This window comes from Nelumbo nucifera, chromosome 7 (assembly GCF_055504915.1).
Source record: "Nelumbo nucifera cultivar China Antique chromosome 7, China Antique-T2T, whole genome shotgun sequence".
In the NCBI taxonomy this organism is placed as follows: Eukaryota; Viridiplantae; Streptophyta; class Magnoliopsida; order Proteales; family Nelumbonaceae; genus Nelumbo; species Nelumbo nucifera.
Genome location: NC_142655.1, coordinates 30,642,184 through 30,664,396, shown reverse-complemented (window position 1 = coordinate 30,664,396; position 22,213 = coordinate 30,642,184). Strand labels below are relative to the sequence as shown.

Here is a 22,213-nt window from a genome sequence, read left to right as displayed (position 1 = left end):
AAGTATCAGTAATATCTAAAGATATTTACACAGACATACACAAATAATATATCATACTGTGGTGCTTGGATTTTTTTTTTATTTATTACAGGCTTACAGCAGTGCTTTCATATACACAGCTATTTATCCTGACTATAGATCAAGATTCACAATTCAACGATGATGTCCTATAAACTTTTTAAGAGTCAAAACTACATGACAGAGTGAGTTCAAGCAAAACTTAAACTTACACAATGTGCAAATGATTCTAATAGGTCAATCAACTAATCCATTACAAAAACAAAAATTAAGGTTTAACTTCAAGTTTAAAAAGAAATTCAAGCTGGTTCAAAGTGGTATTCATGTGCATTTGGTGACCAATAATACTACCATTCCACATATATACAATATTATTGCTAACTTATGTTATAATACAATTTCTTGTGCTTCACATAGCACCAGCAGTCTTCACTAGGAGTATGTTTACACCAGAAATATTTCATATTGGTCATAGTTGTCAAGGTAATGCCTAGGCGACTATGCGGTTTTCAAACTTCATCTTGCCCAGATGCCATATAATATTTGTATAAGGCACACGCCTAGGTGATTAGGTGCTTAACTCCAAGGCAGGTGCCTAGATGCAAAACACATTAAAACATTTGATCATTTAATATCTTTTATATTGTTTTTTTGCTGCAAATAATTTTTTATTGGTTAGTTTTAGTTGTTATAACAGAACCTATCACATATTGTCACCTTTTTTATTAGAAGAATACTAGCAAACATTTTATCTTCTAGGGTTTTATTTCATGGCAGAATCGAATTGAAGAGCAAGAAGTGTCCAGTCAGGTTTGTTTCACACACAGTCCAACTCCAACTTGTAGCTGCATAACTAATAAGGAAATCTATACCACTTATTCTTGTTCTCATTTTTCAGTCTGCCCTAGACCACTTATTCTTCTTCTTACCCTCTTCGTTTTCTGCTTTTTTTCTCTTTCTTTTTGTTGGTGTTTTTTCTGTCTTTCGCCGTCTTTTCTGGAATGAAACAGGGGTTCCGCCCCCTTCTTTGCTTCTTCATTTTCCTGCAATCTCTTCACCTTTTGCATCTTCAAAAGTGGTCTGAAAGAGGGACTCTGCCTCCTTTTTTCTTATTCATTTACCTGAAAAGTTTTCACCTTTTTCTCTCATTGAAGGTGGTCTGAAACAGGGGGTCGACCCCCTTCTTTTCTACTACCTACTTTTATTTCCCCATCTTTTCTTGGTATAAAACAGGGGTGGAGCCCCTTCTTTTTTTGGTCTAAAACTGGGGCTCCTCCTCCCTGTTTTATTCTTCAGTTATTTTTCTTTTCTTGGTTTAAAACAGGGGCTATCCCTCTGTTTTGCATGCTTAAGCAAGACTGCAAGAATTACAAGCACAAAAGTTAGTTTAGAGGTTAGTAGGTTAATATATAAAACCAAAATACTAGCTCATGAGGGGTAGAAAAATGTAGGCTTCCTATTTATAGATTTCATCGCTAGGTGACTACTGACTAGGCACCTGGGTGCCCCATAGTCACCTAGCCTCACCTTGGCACCTTGAAAATTATGGTATTGGTATCCGTAGAAATGGAAATATGACATGGAAATATTACAAAAATATATGGACACTTATCGCTAGGTGACTACTGACTAGGCCACCTGGGTGCCCCATAGTCACCTAGCCTCACCTTGGCACCTTGAAAATTATGGTATTGGTATCCGTAGAAATGGAAATATGACATGGAAATATTACAAAATATATGGACACTTATGCTTCCACTACAAGTTTATTTTTTCTCTCTGTAACGTTATTCTACTAAGGTAATACATGAAGTTTGATGAAGAGCACATTTCTCTAGTAGAAAGGACTATATCTGGAGTTCAAGGTATTCCCTAGCATTAAAACACCATAGATATTTTATTCTTCTTCCTTATTGAGTCTCCACCAAGTTGTAAAAATTCTTATAATCTGTAGTATTTTTTCCCTGTTCTTCATACAATACAGCCATATATACCTTGAAAAAATCATCCACAAATAAAATAAAATATTTGTTAATACTGAAACAATGAGTAAAATAAGGTTCCCAACCATTAGTGTGCACAAAATGAAAAAGAATAGTTATTTTATTACTCAAAATAAAAGTTCTAAAATGTTTGGATAAATGACACGCTTCACACTGAATATCTTATCTAGAACAAGACTGAAACAAAGTAGGAAACAAGGAACTCGATCACACAAAAGATGTATGGCCAAGACAACAATGTCATAACTTTATTGGACTAAAGGAACTATAAGGAGTAATGCTCCTACCAAAATCTACTGAGTAGGCTGAAACAGAAGATAGACACCATTAACTTGACCTCCACTTCCAATCATCTTCCCTATGCTCAAGTCCAATAAACGCAATGATTTGAAATGAAAATAAAAACAGTTCAGATTTTTTGAGAAAGAACAAACAGAACAAAACAAAGTTAGTTTGAAGCTAGGGAACATGAGGAACAAAACTAAGAGAGACACCATCAGTTACTTGGACTTCACCCACACCTAATATTGGAGTCTGAGATCTGTATGCTGTAGTGATTTTGTCCCTACCAGAGCATAACTTAAAACAAAGTGGGAAGTCATACCAAGTGTATGGTTAAATAGACCAGAAATAATTATCTAGGATCTAGGAGTAGAGGCATGAAACCCAAAAATATTACCTAACTTAGCAAATTAGTAAAAGGAACACTAGGACCCCAACACTTCCCCAATAAGTCTGAATTCCCAGAAGATACACCACTAGTATTAACAATAAGAATAGAAGGCAAAGATGTATCTGGTGTCAAGGTAACACCAGGAAACTATAGCTCAAAACAAGTAATCAGAATTACAAACTTGTAACTCAAACACATCCCAAAATCTATCCCCCAAATCTGTTATGCTAACTTGTACAAATTCAGGAAGGATTTGCACCCAGTCCGCCACTGTCTTGCCAATGAGCACCACCAGCAATTTCAATGTTCCAGAATTTGTTCTCAAATAGCCTTTTATTCCTTTCTTTCCAAATGATCCAACAAACAGCAAAGGGAATGCATTTCCACACTACTCAGGGTTCAGGCCTTCTTGCAACCTCTGAACTTTTGCCATAAGGAGAAAATTTCTGCAGGGGATCTTGGCTTAAAATTTCGGCAGGGGACCTTGGCCTTATGTGATCATACTACTCCCCTGCAAATTGAAGTTTTATTCCAACCCCACCATTAATCTCAACATGTCCAATTTATCCCAAGTTCTATTTCTATAGTGCACCTTAAAAATCACCCACAACAATTCCCAATTTCCTCAAAAGATAAAAATACTCCAGGCATGCATAGGAATACCCACCACCCCTAACCACAATGCATGCCTTCTTTTCCATTCACCAATAGTCCTTGCCGTTGGAAACCACTGGCTTAGATGAAGGCCAAGTTCTCTTGCCTTTGATCTTTCTATATCCAAAACCCATTCATCCCCCACTCTTCTGTAGAGAATAAATATAAATAGGCCATCATTAAGCTTCCTTACACTCACCATTCTATCTTTTGCCCACTCCAACACAGCTCACACTTCAACCTTCTCTGCCTCCAACTCTACCCTAACTACCTACCAGCCTTGCCTACAATGTCTTCATCCTCTCATCCATCTTCCCCACTTTTCTCACATCAACATGAACTGTGGCCATCTTGGATTCCCATAGCACAAATTCGAGTTCTATCTAGTGTGGCACCAACATTATAATTACCCTTCTTTCCATTCTTGAATCATTTTGTCTTTAAATGAGGGAAGAATTTCCAGGTTCTAGCAATGACACTTTGCCTCCGATACTCAGCTTGGATCTAGAAGTAGCAAAAGCCAAATCATCACCCTTAATAATCTGACTCAAGGTAGCCCACCAAGTTTCCTCCCCCTAAACCAAAGACTAGGTTGTAGGAAAACTAAGGATGTCAGCACTCAATATTATCTAACAAAATCAAGTTCTAGATCAAGCCTAGCTAAGAACTAGAATACTCAGGACTCTTTGATATTAATCAGCATATACAGGGTCTACCCATTCAAGAGTCTTCAAATGGTCCATCTCCTCCCATAAAGCTTCCAAGGAATATTAGTACATGCTTACAGACTTCTCCTGCCTCATACTACTAGCTCCCTCCTTAACTGATAAATCTAGGCAATGCTATGACTCTGAGATAGGTAGCATTAACCCTATCCCAGATATTTTTGGCTGTAAATAGGAACATATAATTTCTCACAACCAGTAAGTTTTACTACTCCTGTTGAGAGTATGCTAGATCATCCACCTAACCTTGGGTTTAGTTTCCTTCCTGATAAGATACCTTAACATCCCCCAACCTCCAATAGATAACTTCGCTGCCTGTACGCATTCCTAAAAAATACTACAATCCAACTTCACAATTTAGCAATTTGAAAAGTGGAACTCTCATGGTCTCAATAGTTTTCGCATAGCTGTTGCTCCCAAACTTCACATCTCTTGAGGCAACCATCACAAGAAAACCTTAATTGATGTAATAATGGAAGGCACACACTAGATGCTCTCCACCAACACTAGTAGATAATAGAAACAATCACAGCACCAGCACTAACAGTAGGGACCAACCAGACTCCACAAAACAATCTCATACACCCTAGAACACTGAAAAATAGGGCAGACAACGACTACAGTGGAGAGAAAACACTACCATTCACTTCACACATCTTCAGTGACATGAGACCACCCCTGGTCTCTCCCAAAAAAGCAAAGAAACAAAACAGTGAGAGCCAACTCTTCAAAAGAAAACCATAGATCAAGTTGAACAAACCAGAAACTCAAACCTACATTTTTTCTTAAATTTCCACTTGGAAAATGGATAAAAATATCAAATCACCATCAAACCACTTTGAGATTGAAACTAAAGTTCATCTAAAATCTATCAGACTATATGGCCTCTAACATCAGACGCCATTGATGATGACATCAGCAGTAGACAAGATCCTTGGACACTAAAATATAATGCACAGATACCAAGTTGTATTTGTATTTCAAGGCAATAAAATAGAAATATAAGAGGAAGAATGGAAGAGGAAGACAAAAGAAGGAAGAGAGAAAGGAAGAAGAATAAGGAATGGCATGAATTTATCTTGGATCACACATCCATCTAATTGCTTACATAAAAATTATTAAAAATTACATCGGTACCCCCATCACTCCAACATAATTACATTTGTTTAAATAATACTTGATTGACTAAATTACCCCTAAATGCCTCAACAACTTTGACCTTCCCCTTGCCTCTTTTAGAGTCTTCTACTTGCACCAACTCACACCTCAGTGGTGCAATCATTGGTATGCAGACGTTGTCATTAATTGGTGCTACTCCTAAGTATTTTGTAATAGCCCATTTTTTATTCTATCCCTTCTAATTTTTCCACTTATCCACCTCGACATCCTAATCTCGGCTAATACTCACAAATTTTAGTAAAAATATTGGTAATAGTAGTGGTGCAATTGATATTGATGATCATGAGATATACTAAACTAACCACTTCCAATACCTTGGATTAATCATCCAAAATGAGGGAGAAACTAAAAAGGGCATTGCCTAAGGAATTAGAACATGGTAGTTAAAGTAGAGGTGCATCAAGCGTGTTGTGTGAACAGCATATACCAATGAGACTAAAAGAAGATTCTAAAGATTGACAACATTTTAATGGAAATGATATATTCTTACATGAACATTTCCTAGAATGAGACCACAAATGTCAAACCCATACATAAATTAAAAAAAAAAAAAAGTACATGAACCAACATATCAAGAAACTATAATGTTTCAATTTCAAACAAAGCATATTAAATAAAAACTTTGGTTCTGAATACAATTTTCAAAGCCTTCAGATTTGTATACCAAACACAGACCTGCTAATTCATGTGATCAGATTCAATACACTCTACCTGGACAGGAAGTTCATCAACAAAAAAATTGAACTCTTCTCCCCACATTGGATTTCTTGAGCCAGGAACCATGGAACTGCATCAGGATAAAGACATATAAAAAGTTGCAAACAGAGTGGAAATAGCAAATAAGTTACATGATGAATGCAATCAAAAACCACCAAGGCATTTCACCACAAGAAAGCTCAAGTGATTTGGCACAATTTTCTACTAATTATATAAATGGATGGGTTTTACTTCTCTTTCTTCTTTCTTTTTTCTTTCTATTTTTAATAACAAAGAGGAATTTGCTAGAAAGAGTAAAATAAGAGTACAACAGATGAAGAAGTTTACAGAAGAAAAGTGGAAATCCAGCAAATAAGAAGATGACTACAAGTAGGAAAAAGGATGAAAAAGGAGAAAAATCAAGAGAAAATAAATAAATAACAAGCACATTCCCAATGGTGCACTCCTAACAAAACTATAAGCTGCCAAGTTAGTGATCCCTAAAACCCATCTGAAAAAGGAACTAGTCCTAATAAAGTGTCCCAATTTCAATGGTCCACTGAAGCCATATCCCATCTGTGAATAGATGGACTGTACTTGATTTGTTTATTCAAAGTCTTATGGTACTGTTTATAATCCTAATGTATGCTACCGACACCGTTGCTCTTGAGATCTGCAACAAGGGAGAGGATTGGAAGACCTAGCTCTGCCAACCTGCAAGCACAGAAATTGGTCAGAGGCCCCAGAGTTGTTCCCAAGGAAAATTTTCTGACGCAGAAGTCAGACAAGGAAGAGGAAGACAGCAGTGCAGGGCTGAGCACCTTTATATAGAAGGAGAGTCCTGGCCAAAGGGGGACTAGGTTTCTTTGTTCGGCTCAGTTTCCTTATTCGATATGGTTTCCTTGCATGGCTTGGTTTCCTTGTCGGCCAAACCTTCCAACTTAGGGCTCCATCTTCCCTTTTCTTTCTCGTCATTGATTCTTCAATTTGCCCTTCGCTTGGGCCATGTGTTGCCTCCTGATTGGCAGTTGATCGTGCTGTATCAGCAACTATTTTCATATATAGCCGTATTTATTTTTCTATGTAGCCCTAAAGGAATAGTTTGGTATACATATGTGTTGCTCCTCTTAAGAAGATATGCCTCCACGGGGCAAGTGGTTATAAGAAGATTCTCAGCAAATCTTAAAGAAAGAATTGAAGGAAAGGGGTCAGGTGGCAGAGCTGCAGAATGCACTGTCAACTAATCAAGAAGCAATTGCTTAATTAATTAAACCTTGATCAATTTGGATGAAGTTTGGTGGAAGTAGGAATAGTTTGGTATACATAAGTGTTGCTCCTCTTAAGAAGATATGCCTCTATGGGGCAAGTGGTTATAAGAAGATTCTTGGCAAATCTTAAAGAAACAATTAAAGAAAAGGGATCAAGCTGCAGAGCTGAAAGGAATAGAAAGGAATTTTATTAATAATTCCTAGACTCTAACTTTTGTTTTTTGATAGGTAATAGAAAGGAATTTTATTAATAATCAGAAATATATACAATAATTACTGCCTCCCTTGGAGAGATGTTAGATGCTACCTCTCACAAGAAAGCAAAAAAATTAAAAACACGAAGTAGATTATAACCAACCCCAATATAAAATGATACTTTGCTTGGCCAAAGTGTTATGCAATCCATTAGAAGATCTTCTAACCAATTGGAATCACATAATCACCTTGTTAGTTAACCACTTAAACTTCTTTTCTTCCCTACAAGTCTAAATTATAGACTCCAGTTTCATCAACCATCCCACCACCAACTTAGAATCTCCTTCTACAATCAGCTTGTTCATGTTCCAATCTTTTGCTAGTTCCAGTCCTTGAATTACAGGAAAGAATTCTGCTCTAATTGAATCCCCCTTTCCCACCAGACCTGAACACATACAACAATGTCACCATCTTTATCTCTAAACAACCCCCCCCCAATGCCGAAGGGACCGAAAAAGACCTCTCCAAGATTCAGGCTTTAGGCTCGGTTTTACACTGTTTCGTGCTCGGGCTTTGGGCTGGGCCTATTCAAATTTTGGCCAGCCCATGAACAAATCTAGACCCAGATTCCCATGGTTGTTTCCATCAAAATTCAGTTTAATAAAATCTTCAGTAGGAGGTACTCAAACAGAGGGAACAGGTCTAGTTTTTGAAGAGTTGTTTTCCACTGCTGCCCAATTCCTCCAAAAGTCAGCAAAGGAAAAAGGGGAAAAGATATCCAACATTTCAACTCAATGTATCACCCACTTCGCACATTCTTTCACCAATTCCACACTTCTCTCTCTTTCTAGAAAAATCCCCATGTTCATTTCTTCCCAAACCAACCACAATGAAGCTGCCCAAATGCATCTCCACAAGATTCTGCCCCTTTTTCTAGGCCCAAGAAAAAGTATCTGGGTTGAACATACAGCTTATCTCAGTTGGAAAGTTCCACCTACACCCAAACAAGGAAAAAAAACATTCCCAAATGGACAGGAAATTGGTAGGTGGCATGGTTCACAATATTGGCAATTTTTTTAGCAGCAAGAAGTTACATTCATTAAGTAAGATAAGTTAAGATTACAAAGCACAGCTGGTACCACAAGCAACACATCCACTACTTTCCATTATTACAGTTTTGTTCTTTCACATAAAACCAGCCCCATTAAAGTTTTTCCCAGAAAAATTACTCTCTAGCATTGAGAATCGACCCCTGCTTCTGTTGTTCATCGCGGGCTATCGCTACATCCCTGTTGGACTCTGAGCTCTCCGTTCTGCAGGGTGATCAACTTCCGTGAAATTCTCCCACATCTTCTCTTTCAGAGGTTCTGAAGTGGTGAAACAGAGGTGCTTTTGCATTTCTTCAGAAATCCTCAACCAACCACTGCTTCCCTTCCCTTCCAGTAGGCAAACCATTTGCCCACAATCTTCTTCAGAGAACTCTGTTACAGATACATACCAACCTTTCCTATTCCACTGCAACACTGTCTCATACCATCTATCTGTGACCTCATGAAACTTCTCCACCCTACTGTTTTAACAGAGAACAGCGCCCCATCCACAAAACCCTTCAGCCACCGTATTGCTCCTTCGGTTAGAAAAATTGTAGCTATCCTCTCCTCTTTTAACTTCAAATACCTTTGATCATGACATCTGCAATCCTCTAAAATCAGATTTTTTGCTTCAATATATAAGGGCCTCTTCCAAATCGTTGTCTCCATTGGAGAAAGAGGAACTGTAATGATCAATTATTGTTGAAGCAGTCTAAACCCTTCAGATGATAGCCAATTGATAGCCAACTTACCAAATGAATCCCCTTCAGATGATGTTTGCAATAACAAAGAGGACAAATCTAGAATTACTCCTTGGTATCCCCAGGCCCCAGCTCCAAATCTTTCAAAGCTTGAACAGTAATAATCCCTATAACTTACTACAGGTTCATAGATGATAAAAGAATTATCCAACAAAGCAACTAATAGTGAAAACAATAAATAATTTCAGTACATGCCAAAAACAAGCGATCACCTCTTCCTCTACTATAGCAATAGCATCATAAGAGTAACAAGTAGTGACTTCCAAAGAATTTCTCATGAGATCCCTTCAACATAGAGTAACAGGGTCACAAAAGTTGCAAAGAGAAAAGAAAAGAAAAAGCATGAACCATATCAAATACAACAGAAAGAACCGAAAATTTTGGGTCAAGTCACCTAAATCGTTTTTGTTCACCACAAGTAATGATAGCATATGGATCTGATGTGCCATTCAGGTTTGCACCAATTAGATTCTTAGCTGCTAACAGTTCCAACTGAAACAAAGAAGAGACACGATCTCCTTGTTAAAATGGAACATCCATTACAGCATGATATCAAATAAATAAATCTATATATAAAAAGAATACTCCTTATTTATCCCATAATATGCAAACATAAAAAGTATTAAAATCAGAAAAACACCGGGAATAATTTAAAACAGAACTTCTGAATTCAAAGAAAAGACCCTTACTCCATGATTTAGAAGAAGGGGAATACCTTGATTTCATATGCAGAATTGCTTTGAGAATCTCCATTCAACTGGTCTATCTACAAAATAAGTGCAGAACTGCATGTCAAACAAAGGGAAAATTACTCCATGAAAAATAAAGCACGTAAAGAGTTGGATTTAAGTGCAACACAACATGAAGCTCAACATTCATGAAAATGAATAAACTATTCGCAATCAGCTTCAGCAGCAAAATCATACTTAACTTTATTTCTTTCATTTAGTAGAAAGTCAAAACATTAAACACACACACACACGAGATGACTATGTACCAAAAGGCTAAAAGTACAATGAGCATTTCCAACAGGAAATAAAACCAACACAGATAAGATCCAACCAGTAAAACCCAATAAAAAAGCTAACCAATGACAGTTTGCCATCTGAGCCAATTAGGAAATGATTGGGCAAATAATATAAACACCTAGTCAATGAAGTTAAACGAAATCAACAAATTAAACCTAACTATAAAAAATTAACTGCTTCGAAGTGAAGATAATAATGATACATTCAACAACATGACAGCCTCAAAATAAATAAGAAGCAAGAAGTAATGAGGGAGACCAAACAGCAATAGAAGTCAATTCCAGTTAAAACAAGAAAAGAAGATGCCAAGTTATGAAGCATAAACTAGAAATTAAATACATGAAAGGGTTTGACAAGAACTGAGAAACCATTTGTATACCATGTACCATAGTTGTCAAGGAAACACCTAGGGTTCTATTAGATAATATTAAACCTTGCCAAAGTTTCATATGTTTCTTATATTTTTATATTATAAGTATATAATATTATGATGGGCATGATACATTGTATCATTCTTTTTATTTCTTTTAGCCAAATAACAAGTTTTTATTAATTTCTTCTTCTCCTTCTCCTCCTCCCCCTCCTTTCGGAACCAAAAACAGGGGTTCTACCCCTTCTTTTTCTATTTTTGGAACAAAAACAGGGGGTCATCCCTTTTCTTCTCCTTTTTCCTTTTGAATTTGAAAACTTCTTTGATGCCAGAAAAGTCCAAACTAGGAGAAAAGAAACTTGCTAAAAGAGAAGCCCAAAAACTTTTGTGTATTCTCGAAATAGTATCATCATAATCCTCTATACCAATAGGAAAGATTGTGTGGAAATTAAACTTTAGATCAGATGCTAATTCAAAACACTTCAAATAGCCCTTAAATTATCCATATCAATTGCTGTAATGTTTAAAAAGAAGTGTCATCAGTATACTGTAGGTCAGTATGTGGGATATAACTGGGCCTTCCAATCATCTTGAGGCCTTAAATGATAGCCCTTCCCCAAGCATCACAAAAAGAACCCAATCATTTAAGAAAAAGAATCAACCAAACCAATCTGGTATCTGTTATGACCAAAACTCACCAACCAATCAGCACAGCAGCACAATTCGCCACTGTAAAAACATGCACATAAGAGATATTGAAGATCATATTTAAATATGTATAACTCCAATCAAATCAGCAAAGCCTTATATGGGGTTGGTGGCTACATAATTCCTGTTTCGCCGTTCCACTCCACCAAAGGTCCTATCCATTTTTAAATTGTGAACCCTCAACTTGCAGTATATCACTTCTTACTGGTGTAGAAGTGAGCCCTCAATCATTTCTAACTACCTTCACCTAAGTCCTTTTTGACCTACCCCTAGCTCTTGTAGACCCAGTCTTCAGTTTGCAAGATACCACTTATTCCTGGTGTAGAAGGTAGTCTTTTATGCACATATCTAAGCCATCTTAGCCTACTTTCTCTCGTTCTCTTTCCTATCATCCTTTCTGGTTTAGCACTCATCCATCTCAATATTTGCATGTCCACACTTATTTTTTAGACATGTTGCTTATTGAATATCCAACACTCTGCTCCATAAAAAATTGCAGGCTTTATGGATGTCTTATGAAAGTTTCCTATTATGCATATACACATTGATAGATAAAGAGATAAATATTTATGTATATTCCTGTGTTTATTAACTCATATGATAGTTAAATACCATATTCACCCAAAAAGAAAGTTGTGTAGTTTTAAGTGTAAAGAAGGAAAAAAGCAAAGACCTAGCACAAAGATTAGAAAAATATATATGTTTGCACAATTGATATTTAATGATGTTCAAGCAAAGTAACAATGTTAACTCAATAACAATAAAATGCCACTTTGAACCAAAACAAGTTTTTTTTTTTTCTATTTTCCGTGCAATCAAAATGGTATAAAATGGAGTAGAATACCAGTTTTCATAAAAGAATTTGTCTTTGCTATTGTACGTGCAAACATACTATACCAAAATGAAAAGCTTTAATGTTAGTAATAACACACCTTCACAGTAACACAAATAAACAAACTCAAGTTCCCCGTTAAGTTAAAAAGATAAGACCAAAAAAACAAGCCTAGTTCTACAAAGTTGAAACTAAAAGTCACCACTTCTCCATCTCGGAGAGGTTACAAGGAATCCAAACTGAATTCCTATAAAAATTGATAAATTTAATAATGGCATATCCATTAACAATTCACACCACCGTGAGAACAATTCAAACAGAGAAAAAACAAGAACACTGCAATAAAAGAATAATTTAACTCACCGGTTCCGGTTCCTCGTCAGGAGGGGGGCACTCATCATCGACTCCTTCTCCTCCAAAAGAGAAAAAAGAATAAGCAGCGATAATGAAGATTGCCGCCACAACAGTGATCTTAATCTCCCACCACGAAGGCAAGAGAAAATCGAAGGCGATTTCGGTCATTTTAATGGTGATCATTCCCAGCCGGAGCGATGAGAAAGATCGAAGCTCTAGGGTTTTGGTTCCGAAAATGCAAAGAACTTGAGAGGTCTGAAGAGGAAGAACGGCAACCATGAGAGAAGGCGAGAAGAAGAAGCGACCATTTTGAGAGGAGAGAGAGAAAGTCAGACGAGATCAGTTGAACTTTGATTGAGAAATTTCACAGAAATTAAGGTGAGAACCGGGAAGAGAGACAATGTGGCCGTTTACAAAATGTCCACTTTACGAAATTGCCCTTCTATTTATGGGATAACATCGGCAGTACGTACTTTTGTTGGATCAAGTAAACCCAAGAAGCAGGGGTATTTTAATAAAGAAATATTTCTTCAGGAAAATAAAATGCTTGAAAAGGGCTTATAGGTCGTGTAGGCGTTAGAACTTGAAATTAATCGGAGACATGTTTAGAGTTTCGACTGAGAAGCAAGGCTGCTAAGAGACGAGGGGCCCAAACAAAGTTATCTACTTATCTCTGCAGGAGCTCTCAACCGTCTGATCTGTTCACAGTTGGGGCTTAGATGTTAGGTGGGCCTCACGCTCAATGCATCGTGTCTGATCTGTTCATAGTTTGAAGCTGATGCGGTCACACAGTATCATACTTTTCATGAGATCCCTCCCTTTCATCCGTTGAACTCTTGCGTTCTTATTGACTTATGAGACAAAACAAAAAATGACTCTTCAAAAGGTGCTGTCGAGCCGAGCGCAGTTTCTTTTCGACTAAGATATTTCTAAACTATTAGCAGAAAAGCACGTGCGTAGCATGTGTATTAATATAAAAATATATGATAGTAAAAATTATTTAATATGAAAAATAATTTCTGAAAATAGAATCAAGAAAAAAATCATATTATGAAAAATTATAATTTTTTGTAATCACAATGTACAAAGATTATTATAACTTTGAAAAATAATTATTAATTACGTGGTAATTATTCTAATCATAATTATGAATAACATAAAAAAAAACAGAATTTAGAAAGTGGATAATCACTTTTGCTAGTTGGGTAAGTATTATTTGTCTTTTATTTTTTTACTTTTTTGTAAAGCTTTCCCTTGGCAGCTATAAAGGTACAAATGAGATCGGTTAAGAATAAATAAGAATAACAATATATACATGAGGAAATAAAAGTATTTTTTCTCTAAGAAATTAACAATATAGCAACGATAATTAGGGATGACAACTTTGCTTGGGGCCCCTAATCCCTGCCCCTTGGAGATCCTTGCTTATATATGTATATATATGTATGTATGTATCTACATATGTATATATATTATATTAATATTTTTAAAAATATGGTTGAATATGTTTGAATATATTTAGATTTTTTTATTGGAGATTGTAAATTTTAAATATTTTAATTTATTTTTTTAATTTTAACTATTTTATTTTTATTTTTATGAAATAAAAAATAAAAAACAAAATAGTTGACATCATAAAAAAAGCATGAGGAATGGGGATCCTCATGGGGACAAGAATGGGGATAACCTTGTCCTTGCCAATGGGGATGGGGATAGTGTAATAATTTGTTAGTAAATTATTTCTAAACAAATAAATAATTTAGTAAGTTAAGTAAAAAAAATCATAGATAACAATTTATTTAATTTAATAAAATAAATAAATGAATACATAAAAGTTTATTAGAACATGACTAGTACATGCCTAAATCAGACCCAACCCATTTATAGTCCTAAATATTGGGCTAATAATAATTTGCTAATAAATTATTTCTAAATCAACAAATAATTTAGTAATTAAATAAATAAAATTTTATAGATAATAATTTATTTAGTTTAATAAAATGAATAAATAAAATTTATTGGGATGGGACAGGTACAGGCTATCTAAAGGATTTGAAGTGACCATTTTAGGTTAACTTTATGGAATTTCTACTTTACAGGCCTTTGGTTTGGTGGTCTACAAAACCCCTACCTATCCAGATGCAAGGCTTGTAAAGTAGAAATTCCCTAAATTTAACCTAAAATGGTCACTTCAAATCCTTTAGGATAGCTTGTACCTGTCCCATCCCAATAAATTTTATTTATTCATTTTATTAAACTAAATAAATTATTATTGGGATGGGATAGGTACAGGCTATCCTAAAGGATTTGAAGTGACCATTTTAGGTTAAGTTTAGACCACCATATCTTTGTAGGACTAGGCGCTGCTCATGAGATAAGTCTCCTCCGATTAATACTTCTTTTGATTCGTCCTTAGTACCTAAGTTTACTGTCACAAATTTGGCCTTCGGCTTATTCTCTTCGAGTCTCTCAACTTTATCAAGAAGTTCCTTCAAAATTTCCTCATTAGGATCCTCTTGTTCAATAACCATGAGAGTAAAATCTAACTCAACATTGAAATTGTAAGGCTCAAGGGTGGTTTCTTGGGAGAATAAAGGTAAAGCGGTGAGTATTGGGGGAAATAAAAATTTTATTTATTATAAGGCTTTTTGGTTGTGCAAACCAGAGGGAATGATGCCCCTGGGTTGTACCAAGTCTGAAACCAAGTGGATTTATTTTTTGACCCATACCACCCCGCTACTATATTTTTCAGTACGCACTCTACCTGTATACTTATCTCTATACATCCATCCATGTTTTTTTAACCATATGAAATTTTGATTTTCTTCATCTAAGGATATATCTTTCAATGCAATTGTTATATGACAGGTGGGTCTTTTTATCGGATAACTACGTCCTCGAGCTTGAGGTTTTAACCTTTTCATGGTAGTACTTTCGTTGACTTCGGCTTTACTAATATACAGGTAGAGTGCGTACTGAAAATTTCTGAAGAATATTGATGTGATGATGAAAAAAAATAGGTGGCAAAACAAGAGAGAAATTGGATGGTTATAAGAGATCCAATCGTTTGGTCATCAAGGGGCAAAAGAAAGGATAAAAAGAAACATCGATTGACAAAAGAAAAGAGAGAGAATTTACAAGATATGATCCATCTGTATCTAACGTATCAATTCAACGGACCTAAAAAGAGGAATTCTGTATTCTGAAATGTTCTGATATATGATGAATCCATACTTATTAGATTAGACTTGTTACTAGTATGAAAGAATTAAGTTGATTTTCATACGCATATGGGCTGCGCTACGTGCCCTTTTTAAAAGGACTAAGCCCGATGTAGTTCCATAAGTGTCCTTGAATGACACAAAACACCATACGATTTTGAACTATTTACATTAATGCCAAAAACTCTCAATATATACAAAGGTGGGGTAGAGAGCATTAATTCCCCACTCCAGCTTTACATTCAAACTTGAGGGGAAGAATCAAAATTAGCGTTGATTCCCACTTCTACGGGGTAGGCACTCTAATTTGCAACTTCTTCCAGGCAATGATGGATGAGACAAGCTGGATAATCATGGTCACCTTGATCAATCACACAAACATCGTTGTCTAAAGATTCCCAGATAAGCTGGGAATTTTTTGTTATTTCTACTGCTAGCCTCATTGACTAGGATGGATACTAGACCCTTTACCATATAGTGATTAGCCTCATCTTCAATAAAGAGGTCGAGAGGTCTGGGATTGAATAGGCTTAGGTTTGGTTGGAAGGTCATGGGTTTCGGGGGAGGGGGGGTTGGTCTTTAGTAAAGGTGTAAATCGGGCCCAGCACGACACGACCTGAATTTGGACCGGCCCAGCACGACACGACACGATGGCATGCGGACCATGCTAGGCCAAGCACGATGGCCTCGGCCCTTCTGGGCATGGGGTTCCAAGTCCACGGGCTGGCATGACACAGCCCACGGCTCACGTGTTGGCACGGTCTATTGGCCCATAGCTATATAGGGTTTTTTTTATAGAAATACCCCCCAACAAGTATAAACAACTATATAGAGGGTATTTATGTATTTTGGTTTTGGGGGAGAAAGAATGACACAAATGTCCCCCCAATAGCTATATAATAGCTAGTTTTGGGGGCATTTTAGGTAAAGTGATAAATAAATTTACAATGACCAAAATACCCCTCCAGACAACTAAAAAATGACTAGTTTTTAGGGTATTTTGGGCAATTAAATTATTTTCAATTCCTATAAATAGCCCTGTCCTCCACCATTTTTAATTCCTACAATGATCAAAGTCAAGAGCAATAGAAGAAAATGATGAAGTAAATATTTCTTGTATACTCAATAGTTGTAAATTTTGTTTTAATTTTATTTAGTTTATTTGATATTTTTTAATAACGTAATTTTTTATATTCAATTTGTAACTATATTGTATTTTTATATTTTTTAATTTATTCCATTTTCCAATTTTCATATTTCATTTATCCAACCATTGTATGCTTTGTATCATTCAAACTTAAATGAATTAAAATTCATATTTTTCTTCTAATTTGTTATTCACTTTGAGTCTTTGTCTCTTTGACTTCTTATTTGGTTAAGTATTTTTTTTTTTCATTTCTTTGTTCGATTTCTTATTTTTTCAAATAGTTCCCAAAGGAAAGTTAAATATTTTAGTTTTACTTAGCAAAGAAATAAAAAAAAAAACTAGTATAACCTAGTTCGGTTGACGCCCAAGGACTGACCTATGGCCCAGCTCGGTATGGCTTGCAGCCCGCCCGGCCTAAGCTCCAGGCTCGTGGCACGGCACAGGCCCACACAAGCTTGGGTCATGGGCTATGCCGGTCGACCCCCCAAATTATCCCTGGGGAGGGCAGCATGACCCAAGATGGGCTAGGGCCAACACGACACGACCCACACTTTGTGCAGGCTGCAAGCACGGGACATTTTACCCCTCTAGTCTTTGGGTAAGGTTATGACTTTTAACAAAGTGGATTGAGGTAGTAAGGGAAGATATTTTCTTCTTCCTTCTACCAAACAGATCATGTTCACCTAACCTGTATCCGAGGCCAAACCTGAATACCGATTTTCTAGCCTTGAACTAACACTTTTGCCCCTACTACTTCTTTCTTAAACCTCTAGTAGGGTTAAACCTCATTTTGGCCATCATCCTTAGGTGTGGGACCAGCTCCTTGCTTGCTTCTTGCACTCTCCTTCATATGTTGCACTAAGGATTTTCTTGTTGGTGTACATAAAATGGTAATTAGCTCATTTTCATACACAAATTTCAATCTTTGACGCAGTGATGATGAGGAGACGAGGGAACTGTCATGACCATATGCATCCAAGGTTACCCTAGCAACAAAGTAAAGGAAGCTTTGATGTCAAGCACCTGGAAGTTGATTTGGTAAGTGGTTTTCCCTATGGTAATGTCCATACTGATATTCCCCAAGTTTGATTGGACAGAATTCTCAAACACCATGATGGTCATTGGTGTCTTTACCACATTGCTCTCTCCAAGGTCTAATGCATGCAATGTGCCCATGGTGCACACATTCAACCTAGATCCATTATTAACTAGCACTGTGGGAATCCACATTCCTCTACTTGTCACCCTAATGTAGGGATTTCATCATCAGTGAAAGCAATAGTCCTCGAGGCCAAAATCACGCTGACCATTTATGCTGGTTTATCTTGCTGGATGTTGGTAAGGACATTGGCCTTTCTAAATGCCTCCATAATTTGGAAACGATGATGCTCAGAGGTCAACAAAAGGCCCAAGATAGATATATGACCAAGCACTTTTGCTAGTTGATCCATCACATTGTACTTGGACTTCTCAATTGCCCTTGGGAATTCTTCTACTTCCTTAGCTTCTTCTTCTCTCAATTTGGGATCTTCTGATGCCTCTCTTATCTCCGCCTTCCCTTTGTCAACCCTTGAAGGTATGATCCTCCCCGACCTTAGCAAGACCCTACATGCTACAATGTAATTCCAGGGGATCTAATCAATAGTTTTCTTGGTTAGTTCAAGGAAAGGAAATGACAAAGGGCCTTCTAGGTGGAAAATTGATGGGTTTAAGAGGTGGTCAATTGGGTACCACTGGGGTATGACTGGCTTCTAGGTAAAGGAAAGGTAATGAAAAATGGTGGCTACTTGAGCTCGATAGTGAGGATAAAAGGATCTGATTGGATTGGAGGTTGGCTCAAAGCAGGTAAACCCCCAACAAGGGTAATGACAAAGGCAAGATGAACCATGTTTGACTGTGGAGGGGGGGTCTTGTGTCAAATTAAAGGTAATTAGATGTTGGTTAATCAGGTCCTGAATGACAAATTTTATCGAGAAACAGTGGTCAATGGTATGCCCAGGTCCCTGGTGGAAAGCACAATATGCATTATCGTCACAGTTTCACAGCTTGGGCTCTAGGGGTGGCTTCCACTTCAATAATTGCAAATAACTCTCTTGAACCAAGGTGAGTAATAGTTGAGAATAGGGTTAAGGTATCGAGTAAGTTGACACCTCTCCCTTCGAGGCCGGAGAGGGGTAGTTGGGGGGTAAGGTGTTGGTGGAATATTTTGATATCTGGGAGGAGGATATTGTAGAGTTGCTAGAGGTGTAGGTTGATAAGGTGTTGGGGGACAATATGGTTGTTGTTGTGGCGGAGGATTTACTATGAGAGATGGTCTAATTGGTGGGAAATTGGGCTAAACTGTTGCCACAAAGTTGGTATGGGGGAAGGTGGCAGGTGGAGGGACTCCATGGGTGGAGATTGCATGTACTTCATCCTCTACTGTTGGTTTGGGTGGAGGTCTCCTTGGTCCAAAGTTAGGACTTGGTGTTCTTCTTGCTCTAACTATCACTGAGTTTATGTGTCTGTGCCGCACTCTCTTATATTCTCATGGCACCTTCACTACATCACTAAAGTCCCTCAAAGGTTAAGCCACTAGCAATGTATGATATGGGTCATTTAGCATTTTGATGAAGACCTAGACCATCTCTTCCTTCAACAGGGGATGACATAGTTTAGTAGTCATCTCGCACCATCACTATGCATGGCCCAAGAAGGATTCTCCATATTTATGACAAATAGATTCCAAATATCCTTAATCTAGAACCAACTCCATATTGTAAGAGAAATGGTTCAAAAAAGTTTCAGACACTTTCTATCATGACTTTTTCTTGTTTTCCTTCAAATTGGCGAATCATGTCTTAGCACTTTTCCATTAGACTCTTCTGGAACATCTGGATTAATAAACTCTTGTCCGATCCGTGCTAAAACATATTTCCATAGAATATCTTTAAATGAGCCTACGACACCCCTTCCCGTCATACTTCTCAAAATCTGGAATCTTAAACTTCTCTAGTAGTTTGACATTCGAGTAGAGATACAACTCCTTAAATTTTGTAACTCCCAAGTTATGCATCCCTCTCACCTATTTCATTTCTTCCTTTAATTTCTCCACACCATTTTTCAAAATGGTTTAGAACAAAGGAGGGGAAGGTATAGCAAATTTAGGATCCTCCTCATTAAATAGCGTAGGAAGAGGTTGGCAGGAAGATTGCTCTCGAAAGTTAAATGTTGGTTGGGTGTAGGTTGGTGAGTTAAAGCAATAAATACAAAAGCATGAGATGCAAAGGTGGTGTTGGGTGTAGTATAGACATCAGGAACGAAGAGGACATAAAGGCTAGGAAAGATGTTGGTGCGATCGAAGGTGAAGGTAGGAAAGGGCATTGGTGTAGGTGGTTAGATAGATATGGTTGTAGGAGGAGGAAATGATGGTTCAGATCGAGTGTGTTCTGCACGGGAGGTTGCAAATTGAGTTGTTATTTCCTCTAGCCTCTTTTGAAGTTTGAGGTACTCACTATATGGGACCAAGACTAGTATCATGCGATTTAATGAAGAAGCAGCCAAACTCATAGATGAGGAGGTGAATGTGATCGATTTGATTATTATATGACAAGTTGTAGGCACTTGGGGTTCCTAATGGTATTCTCCTGTTCACAAAACTTGGTTAGTAATTGTCTCTTTCTCTTAATTCTTCTTTCTCCCTTCTTTTCTTCTTCTTTTTCTTTTTTTTTTTGCTTGTTTTTTATTTTTATTTTGTTTTGTTTTTCTTGTTTTCTCCTTCTTTATGATTTCTTTTACTTTTACTTTCTTTTTTTAATTTTTTATTTCCTCTTGTTTTTTATTCCAAATTGCTTCAAAATCATTTTTGTTTATTATATGAAGAAGATTCATTATGCCTCCGTCGTAGAGAGCATAATGTATGTCATGTTGTCCACTTGACTTGATATTGCACAAGTTGTCAGTGTAATGCGTATATACTAGTATAATCCAGGACAAGATAATTGTATTATAGTAAATAACATACTTAAATACCTAAGAAGAACTAAAGACTATTGTATAGTATTTGATGGTAGTTCACTATAGGTTATCGGGTATATAAATGCCAATTTCTAATTAAATCTAAATGGTAAAAAGTCTACATCTAGATATTTTTCTATTGGGATCCTATGCAGTTAGTTGGAGAAGAAACAAACAAGGTCCCATAATTGATTCTGCAACTGAGGCTGAGTACATTACCGCAAGTAAAGTTACCAAAAAGTAGTTTGAATGAAGAAATTTGTCGAATAATTTGGTGTCGTACTTATTAGCACATCACTCATTCCATTGTTGTGTGGCAACACTGAAGCCATTGCTCAAGCCAATGAGCCAAGAGCACACTTGAAGTTTAAGCACATCAAGAAGAAATATCATATTTTATTGGAGATAGTTAGGAGATGTGACATTCAGATACAAAAGGTAGCATTAACAGAGAATGTGATAGATTCATTGACTAAGATGATATTTTGATTTACACCCTCTTTGATGAAAACACAAAACTGCTAGTGGTGGATTTTAACTTGTTTCGAAGTGAGATCTAAATAGTGTATTTATATTCATATATAGTTTATTTTCTAGTAAGAGTTTGCAAAATGGATATAATCCCACAATCCACCTAAGTGGAGAGTGTGACACTATATTTTGAAGTCAAGGAAGAGGTTTTTCCATGTTAGTAGTATTTTGATGTTATTGGCTAAGATTTTACATGCAGATGTCTAGTTGGATTAATGCTTGATGGGCATATTCTTTCTTTGAACCATTTGGTTTGGGCTCATAGGATGGATAAAGCCCAAAACCCCATATATTAATCAAATGTTAAGCAAAAAAAAAGCCTAATACATGTTAGAACAGTTCACTAAAAAACCTTAGTGAATTTGGCCGAACCTATGTGGTTTAGGCTCGAGCCCGAACTCGACCTGATAATATTTTATATAATAAAAAATATTTTATGTATATACTATTTTTCTTTGTTCATCATCTCTTCTCAAGCCAAAGTGAGATCTTTTAGTATTTTTGTCTTTTGTGGTTGTTTAATATAAATAAATAAGTTTTGTTGTTGAATAAAAATAAAAAATCTTCTCATCCAAATTTTGGTTAGGCTTCAGACTTGACCTGAGCTTCAAGCTTCATATGTAGGGGTGTAAACGGATCGAATTCGAATCGAGTTAGGCAACATCCAAATTCGAATCCGATATCCAAATTTGATTCGATATCCAATAGATATTGAAAAATTAATATTCGAATTCAAATCTAATTAAATATTTGAATATTCAAT

At 36.5% G+C, this 22,213-nt stretch overlaps 1 protein-coding gene across 2 annotated transcripts in view; it reads right to left on the bottom strand.

Moving 5' to 3' along the window:
* The window catches only part of LOC104598232 (C2 domain-containing protein / GRAM domain-containing protein), a 115,759-nt gene extending 102,811 nt beyond the window's left edge, over positions 1 to 12,948 (bottom strand). Inside the window, exons 1-4 of one of the 2 annotated variants that reach the window (XM_010260175.3) lie at positions 12,565 to 12,948; positions 9,979 to 10,029; positions 9,658 to 9,755; positions 5,964 to 6,039 (exon numbers count right to left, since the gene is read on the bottom strand). In XM_010260175.3, the coding sequence (XP_010258477.1) occupies positions 5,964 to 6,039; positions 9,658 to 9,755; positions 9,979 to 10,029; positions 12,565 to 12,834 (495 nt within the window). In that variant the 5' untranslated portion in view covers positions 12,835 to 12,948. The remainder of the gene's footprint in view (positions 1 to 5,963; positions 6,040 to 9,657; positions 9,756 to 9,978; positions 10,030 to 12,564) is intronic. The other variant, XM_010260174.3, reaches the window with a different exon arrangement.
* Between the last annotated feature and the right edge of the window lie 9,265 nt (positions 12,949 to 22,213).